General features: G+C 34.8%; 1 protein-coding gene across 3 annotated transcripts in view; it reads left to right on the forward strand.

Moving 5' to 3' along the window:
* The window catches only part of GRB14 (growth factor receptor bound protein 14), a 124,815-nt gene extending 116,013 nt beyond the window's left edge, over positions 1 to 8,802 (forward strand). For 2 of the 3 annotated variants that reach the window (XM_081581255.1, XM_081581257.1), the window contains 5 exons: positions 2,946 to 3,062; positions 3,154 to 3,226; positions 3,371 to 3,458; positions 5,701 to 5,794; positions 7,086 to 8,802. In XM_081581255.1, coding sequence (XP_081437381.1) covers positions 2,946 to 3,062; positions 3,154 to 3,226; positions 3,371 to 3,458; positions 5,701 to 5,794; positions 7,086 to 7,232 — 519 coding nt within the window. In that variant the 3' untranslated portion in view covers positions 7,233 to 8,802. The remainder of the gene's footprint in view (positions 1 to 2,945; positions 3,063 to 3,153; positions 3,227 to 3,370; positions 3,459 to 5,700; positions 5,795 to 7,085) is intronic. The other variant, XM_081581256.1, reaches the window with a different exon arrangement.
* Positions 8,803 to 9,023: the final 221 nt, after the last annotated feature.

Below are 9,023 nucleotides of genomic sequence, written 5' to 3' on the forward strand. Positions count from 1 at the left end.
TTCCTAGATGGCACTATGGTAAAGAACCCACCTGCCAATGCAGGAGATTTAAGAGACATAGATTTGATCCCTGGGTAGGGAAGATCCTCTGGGGGAGGAAACGGTAACCCACTCCACTATACTTGCCAGGAGAATCCCATGGACAGAGGAGTCTAGAGGACTATGGTCTCACTTCAGCTCAGTTCAGTCACTCAGTCGTGTCTGACTCTTTGCGACCCATGGACTGCAGTACACCAGGCTTCCCTGTCCATCACGAATTCCCGGAGCTTACTCAAACTCATGTCAATGGAGTCGGTGATGCCATGCAACCATCTCATCCTTTGTTGTCCCCTTCTCCTCCCGCCTTCAGTCTTTCCCAGCAACAGGGTCTTTTCCAAAGTGTCAGTTCTTCACATTAGGTAGCCAAATTATTGGAGTTTCAGCTTCAGCATCAGTCCTTCCAATGAATATTTAGACTGATTTCCTTTAGGCAGGACTGGTTGGATGTCCTTGCAGTCCAAGGGACTCTCAAGAGTATCCTCCAACACCACAGTTCAAAAGCATCAATTCTTTGCCACTGAGCTTTCTTTATAGTATCCAACTCTCACATCTATACATGGCTACTGGAAAAACCAAAGCTTTGACTAGATGGACCTTTGTTGGCAAAGTAATGTCTCTGCTTTTTAATATGCTGTCTAGGTTCATCATAACTTTTCTTCCAAGAAGCAAGTGTCTTTTAATGTCATGTCTGCAGTCACCATCTGCAGTGATTTTGGAGCCCAAGAAAATAAAGTCTGTCACTGTTTCCACTGTTTTCCCATCTATTTGCCATGAAGTGATGGGACCAGATGCCATGATCTTAGTTTTCTGAATGTTGAGTTTTAAGCCAACTTTTTCACTCTCCTCTTTCACTTTCATCAAGAGGCTCTTTAGTTCTTCTTCGCTTTCTGCCATAAGGGTGGTGTCATCTGCATATCTGAGATTATTGATATTTCTCCTGGCAGTCTTGATTCCAGCTTGTGCTTCATCCAGTCCAGCATTTCTCATGATGTCCTCTGCATATATGTTAAATAAGCAGGGTGACAATGTACAGCCTTGATGTATTCCTTTCCTGATTATAAACCAGTCTGTTGTTCCATGTCCAGTTCCAACTGTTGCTTCTTGACTGGCATAAAGATTTCTCAAGAGGCAGGTCAGGTGATCTGGTATTCCTTTCTCTTTCAGAATTTTCCACAGTTTGTTGTGATCCACACAGTCAAAGGCTTTGGCACAGTCAATGAAGCAGAAATATATGTTTTTCTGGAACTCACTCACTCTTTTGATAATCCAGCAGACTGTGATCTATAGGGTCACAAAAAGTTGGAAACAAGTGAAGTGATTTAGCATGCACGCACATGCTGGTTTTGGATATTTTGTCTTTTCAGTTCAGTTCAGTCGCTCAGTCATGTCCGACTCTTTGCGACCCCATGAATTGCAGCACGCCAGGCCTCTCTGTCCATCACCAGCTCCCGGAGTCTACCCAAACCCGTGTCCATCGAGTCGGTGATGCCATCCAACCATCTCATCCTCTGTCGTCCCCTTCTCCTCCTGCCCCCAATCCTACCCAGCATTAGGGTCTTTTCCAATGAGTCAACTCTTCTCATGAGGTGGCCAAAGTACTGAAGTTTCAGCTTCAACATCAATCCTTCCAGTGAACACTCAGGATGATCACCATTAGGATGGACTGTTTGGATCTCCTTGCAGTCCAAGGGACTCTCAAGAGTCTTCTCCAACACCACAGTTCAAAAGCATCAATTCTGCGGCCCTCAGGTTTCTTCACTGTCCAACTCTCACATCCATACATGACCACTGGAAAACCCATAGCCTTGACTAGACGGACTTTTGTTGGCAAAGTAATGTCTCTGCTTTTAAATATGCTATCTAGGTTGGCCATAACCTTCCTTCCAAGGATTAAGCGTCTTTTAATTTCATGCCTGCAATCACCATCAGCAGTTTTGGAGAGGTTTAATTCCTGTAAACCGAGTGACACTTGTAATTGGACAGTTTGATATTTTTTTTTAGGATACATTACTTAAGATGGCACATTTTTAAGAAAGATGATTGTGAATTAGAGTCCTAAACAAAGAAAAAATAAAATAAGGTCCATGTTTTGGATGTTTTATTTTCAGAATCAGAGATTATGAGTAAAAAAAGTAATTGGCAAAGATGACTTTCTTACTTGTTTAAAATTATGTTTATTTAAAGATGTCTTCCTTTTATATTGGTTCTTTTGTCATTCAGACTAATTTTTGCAACTCTCGTTTTGCCATGTTTATGCCCACAATATGAAAAAGCATTCACATACTAAATTATAGAAATTTTAATATTATGGAGTTATCTGAATTATTTCATTAAATTTTGTTTTCTAAGTTAGAGGAAAGTTGATGTGATAAACTTTTAAAATACATGTTGTTGGTTTTTTATAAAATGTGAGTACTGTTTCTTTCTGAAGTAATGTAAGTCAATCTGTTATAGCTTTAGTGTATCTTGAATCTTAATAAAAGCTGTTTTATAAGTAGGTAGATTTAACATTTAAATAATCATTGATGAATTTCAAAGCATAATAGAGACGTGAATTTGGAAATGATGGATATTTTTAGCCATATGAAGGGTTATTTTTTTGAAAATTGGTATTTTTCTGCTTAAATGAATTCAGAGATACAGGGTTGCTTTAGGAGAAAGACATAGTTACCTTGAAAGCTATTAATCTCTCTTAATTCAGTGACCTTAACAAATAACTGTGTAACCTACTTAAACAAATTATTTTATAGAATCATTTCCTATTCAATGTGTTTTGTTAACTTTTTAATTTCCTGCTAGTTACCTTTGGAACCATATCCTAAAATGGAAATGTATTGCCAGCAAAGGACTGAAAGTTAACTTCAAAGGTATTTTCAAGGTAAAAAAAAAAATGTGCTTTTTTCCAGAGAAGTATATCAGAGAATTCCCTGGTAGCAATGGACTTCTCAGGTCAGAAAACCAGAGTTATAGAAAATCCCACTGAAGCCCTTTCCGTTGCAGTTGAAGAAGGACTGGCTTGGAGGGTACAGATTAGCTTCATGTTCTTCAAAATATTTATGATTTGAATTTGTTTCACCCCAAAAATTGAAATTTGTTTCCCACTTCCTTATGCAGAAAAAAGGGTGTTTACGCCTGGGCAGTCATGGTAGCCCCACAGCGTCTTCACAGAGCTCTGCCACAAACATGGGTATGTCTGTGCACCGTTGCTGTGACCAACTGGGTGGGAAGATTGCATTTAGATGTAGTCACTGAGGGGCAAGGGTCAAAGTACATGTAATTAGATTGTGATCATTTCAAACAAATCTTGTGTTAACCCACTTTATTTCTTCAGCTATCCACCGGTCCCAACCATGGTTTCACCACAAAATTTCTAGAGAGGAAGCTCAGCGATTGATTATTCAGCAAGGTCTAGTGGATGGGTAAGTTAGATTTTGAATAGCACTGATTTTTGATTTCTCCTATAATCAGTAATTACTTATTCAACACACAGAGAGAGTTTTGATTTTGGCTCAATAAAACAGAAGTGACTTTGTGCTGTAAGAATGGTTGCCACTGAATCCTAGCAATACCTATACAATACCTGTTATGTAGTGGTTGCTTAGTCTTTGTCCATAAAGAAGATAGTTGAATAGGATTCTCTGGTCTTAAACAGTGATAGTTAATATTTTCCCATTCTGTGCATCTCAGATATTAATTGATGGGGGAGAAACTGAACATGTTTTGGCATGTCAACATTTTGATTTGAATTGATTAGTATGATGGCAAAGTATGGTTTGTGTCATGGCAAAACCGCATCTTACAAAACCACGAACCACATTTTACATGTTACACATTTTTTAAGTTTGATGGAGGGTGTGTTAAAGTAAAACGTAAAAGTAAAGTAAAAAGCTATTTCTTATATATTTAGACTATTTCACGTTTTTCTTTCTGTTTACATCCCATTTCTTTCCTCTAAATTTTAACAGTTTCAAGTAATATAAACCTATGAAAATAGTACTTTTTGACTCTTCTCATGTTATCTTTTAGTGGAATACCATAGAAGACACAGGAGAAGCAGTAAATTTATTATGCAAGATTTATGGTCTAAAGAATTTTATTCTTCTCAAATTACTCAGTGTTACAGATTCTTCCTATAATATAATATTAGCTGAATTTTATTCCTAAATGCACTACAAATTAAGGAGGTTGTATTGAGGTTTGGATGGGAAATAAAACCAGCATCAATGTAAACAAGTGGTAATGGGATCTTATATCTTCAAGGGTTGGATTAAGATGATGGCAAGATTTCAAGGTGATTTAATACAGACATTTGGGCAAAAATGTATTTTCATGTAGAAGATTATTAATAGCAAGTCAGCATTTCAGTAGACTCTAAATAAGAAAGGATTTCAATATACTCTGCATGGAACTAGATCTTTTTAGATTAAATCTGAACAATCAGCAGAATTACCATCTAATAAGACCAATAAGAGAAATAAATCACAAAGAATTGTCAAAATATTTTGGAGGATTGTAATTTTCCTTATTTCTGAGCCCAGTTTTTTGAATTGAATGACATAACTGCAAAAAGAATGACAGTATGTTTTTACGTCTTTAAGTTTTACATTTTACGTTTTTTAATTAAAAAAAAATTATTTTGGGTATTCCTTTTGGAAAGGTGTGATGCAGTCAGGCAGTCCACTAGGTGGTAGTGTTGATCCACTCAGGAATCAGGAATGGGGAGCAACTTAAGAGATTGACTGACCAGGCAAACTCCCTTTTGTCCCATCTCCCAGAGATGTAATGTCAGAATCACACAGCATAGATGAAATGGATAATCTTGTCAGACGTCTGTGATGGCTCACATTTGGCTGTCTCTTTCCCCAGGCACAGTGAGATTAGTATTGGGGTCACCAGTGGGGACTGTTTGCACAGTCTGTTTGCCAGCAATTAATATAAAGATGGTGATGCACTGAGTTGCCAGTTAATAAGAATCCACGCCTGGTCACATTTTTCTTAGGCCATTAGGACATGTCTTGTTTTTCTCACCTGTTATAGAGACTTTATGCTGCGTTTTTCAAGGTTGAAGTAAATGTTGTTTGGCTGTTTCTTTTACTAAAAATATTTTACTCAAACATTTAATAAATGATTTCAGAATTGATTTTTTAGACTATATTCACTTCTCAGTTTCACTTGTATGTAATAGTAGGAACCAGAATAAAAAAAAAGGATCCAGTATAGAAGAGTGGGTTTAAAATTTTTTAATGCTACAAATTTTCTTTCTGCAGGACCTTACATGACCCAGAAGTAGCAATATGTTAATGATTCATTCTCTGTACCAAAGAGTTGCATATGATTACCCAATTTCCTAGTGGGAAAACGACTTGGAAATAATTGTTAATGCCAGCATAGCTTTATGTTGGTTATTGTGAGCAAAAAATCTGACAAATGACTGTGTATTTATCCTATTAAAATTAAATTAGTTCCAATGATAGTTTTATAGTATTAGAGTATATCATACCCTATTGTTTACCATGTTGGATAATCCCATCATTGAATACACAGTAAAGAAAAACTCTGGCTACATTTAGGAATATACTTCCCGGTTTTGGTATAGGCTAAATTTCTATGAAATCCATGAATAAATATAGAAAAATATTGAAATTCCTTCTCTCTCTTTAGAGTTTTCTTGGTACGGGATAGTCAGAGTAACCCCAAAACTTTTGTACTGTCAATGAGTCATGGACAAAAAATAAAGCACTTTCAAATTATACCAGTAAGTATTTGTGATTTCTTATTCGTGTATTAGAGATGATCTTAATGCATAAGCTTTTGGAGACTTTAGTTTTCTTTGGTTCTTTTATTAAATATAATATGGGAGCTTGTGCTTTGACTAGAGTTAAGTATGGCAGAAATGGTTTTATGAGTCTGAATTAATATAAGAAATACAGGAATTGTAAAAATTAAATTTCCCTTTTCTCATGAAATATGATTTGGTAATATTGTATAGACCCCATGCCACCTATTATTAAAAGGCCACTGCAAATTCTTTCTCCTGAAATCTACTAGTGGTTCTATAAAAACCATTATTTTAAAGCCCGTTCTCCTCTCTTGTCCCAAAAATGTTTTTTTGTAGTTTTGTTTATAATCATCATTACGGATATGTAAGCAGATGTTGTAGCACTGGAGATCATTATTTAAACTATTTTGAACACCTTTTAAAAATGTAATTCTGCTTCCAGGTGGCACAGCTTGTTTTGAGATTTTTTTTTTGTTATTGCATCTGCTGCATGTGTGTGTGTGTACACACATGTGTGCATGTATGTATGCATGTGGTCTGTGTATTAGAACCAGATAGTGTGGAACAGAGATCCAGTCTACTTTCAAGAAAGTATTAACATGAAATTGTTAAGTTGCTAGTGTTTTCTTTTTTCAAATGAACTCTTTTTGAAATTATCTAATCCATATGAAGTTTCTTCCTGACTGCATTTGATTATGTGAGTGACATCCCTGGCAAGTTATGAATTGCTTAATGCCCAAAGATCTCAATGCAAAGGGGAACAAAAAACAAACCAACCTGTCATTCCATTAACATAATGTTTGATTGACTGCTCCAGAATCAATTTACTGATACAAATTCTGGTGGATATTCATTTTTAAGTATACAAAGTGAGGCTTTAGGTAGACAGCAGTTAGAAATGGAAATTATTTTCTGAGGGTAGGCATACTAAAATGTTTTGTTTACTCTTACACTAAATAGTGCAGATTTCTCACTGTGTACTGTATTGATTCAGACTTGTTCTACTATTCTAACTATAGAACGTTAAGAGAATTAAAGATAGAGGAAGTAGAGCCACACTGCTTACCTTGGGATCAGATGATATTTCCTTTAAATGCAAGTAAAGTTACAAAAAAGAAGTGGACGTCCCCAAATCTTCTTTTCACTGTCTTTTAGTGTTATAAATGTGTCAGTTTTGGCATTTAAAGATGCAGTGTGCAATAGAACATGAGTGCCTTTCTGAGTAGTTTTTTCCCTTCTTATTGGTTTGTTGTTTTTCCTGTTTCAGGTGGAAGATGATGGTGAAATGTTCCACACCCTAGATGATGGACATACAAGATTTACGGATCTAATCCAGTTGGTGGAGTTCTATCAACTCAATAAGGGTGTTCTTCCTTGCAAGCTGAAACATTATTGTGCTAGGATTGCACTTTAGCCAAACCAGAAGTGACTTGTTAAACTGTTGAGGATAAAGAACTCAAGAAAAAGACCATAAATAAGGGTGAAGGCATTGCCATGGTGAAAATAATCTATTTCACCTACAATTACAAAAAAAAGTTTGTACAAATAATTCTTGATTTGGATTGACATTACCTTCATCATTTAAAAATTAATTAGTTAAAATTAAACCTCAGAAAAAAAATGATTTGGTGTGTTCTTGTGTGATTTTACATTATTATAAGATTTTCTTCAAATATGCATAATTTAGACATCTTTCTGTCCTTATTTACTATAGCAGCATTAGAATTCTCAACCACAAAATGTGAAAAAAATTTGAGGCTCAGAATGAATTATTTGTGGACTGAATTTCAATTATACTACTGTTTTTATAACTTAAGAAGTATGATAAAAATTCAAGTTATCAATTAAACGAAGCTACTCGCAACCTGTTAATAGAACTAAAAACTATTTTGAATTGTATATTTTCTGAGTTTATTATAACCTTAAGATCAAATCATATTTTGAAATAACAGCTTAAAATTATTTTGAAATGTATTGATTTTTCAGAATGACTTTTATTACATATTAAATTTATTAATTATACTATAGTAATTACACTGATATTGTACCTATCAGTGACATTATTTATTGCTTTTCATTTATTTAAGGATTGACTGTGACTATCTACCTGTTTTTAAGAAAATGATCAAAATGTAGAGGGGATTTAGATAATTTGCACATGCTTTCTCATGGCATGTAAATTTATGACAGTGTAACATTTTTACCTTAATATTTCCCACTTGCCCCATGCTGTCACTTTCAGAAGGTTCTTTAGATCCTTATACAACTAGATCATTAACCTGATCAAAATGTTAAAATCAAAGATGTAAAAATCTATTAAGATTCAAATAGGTAAATCCATGCTATTCTCTTTTCATACCCCCTTTTCAGTTTCTTACCTTGGCAATACCACTATGGAAGACAAAGGTTTTGGAAAATTGTAACACCAGCCTCCCTTGTCACCTCCCTGAGACCATCTTGAAAGCTTTTGTTGGGATTCTATCTCTGTTTTTCCTACTTTTTGTGAGAAGGGTATTCAGTGTTCTAAAAAAGAATGAGAAGTTACGCAAAAAAACATTTTAACATAATACCCAATGTTACCCATCTGCTCTGATCCTTGTAAAACATTGTGGGAAAGTTAAGATTTTTTTAAGAATAATATTTCAAAAATGCATACCTTAGTTTTAAATAAAAGCTGTACATTTTTAGTAATAGAGCATCTAAAAACATTCACAAAATGCTAATACAATCAGCTGTTACTAGAAAAGAATTATTGACAGAATTTAAAAGTACTCAATTTATTTTTAGCCAGTTCAAACCTAATTCTTAAAACACCAACACTTAGAACACAAATCTGATGTTATCAAAGATTGATCTGTCCATATATATATACCCAAGGCTGATTCATGTTGATGTTTGGCAGAAACCAATAAAATTCTGTAAAGCAATTATTCTTCAATTAAAAAATAAATAAATTTAAAAAAATCTTAAAAACACCAAAAAAAGAGATAGATCTGGTGTCTTACAAAGGCTTGGATAACACACAGGATCTCTAAATAGAAGAGCAAGAAGTAAACACACTTGACCCATTCATCCTTGTAGGATATCTCGGATTATTTCTGATTTATAGAAATATTTTGTTTTGAATTGATATGCATTTTCTTGTTTTGTAGCAGGGTCAAATTGACAGTATCAGAAAATGTCCTGTTTTAAATGCTAGACTCTC

The sequence above is a fragment of the Giraffa tippelskirchi genome, chromosome 3 (genome assembly GCF_054371585.1).
Source record: "Giraffa tippelskirchi isolate mGirTip1 chromosome 3, T2T-mGirTip1v1.2.pri, whole genome shotgun sequence".
In the NCBI taxonomy this organism is placed as follows: domain Eukaryota; kingdom Metazoa; phylum Chordata; class Mammalia; order Artiodactyla; family Giraffidae; genus Giraffa; species Giraffa tippelskirchi.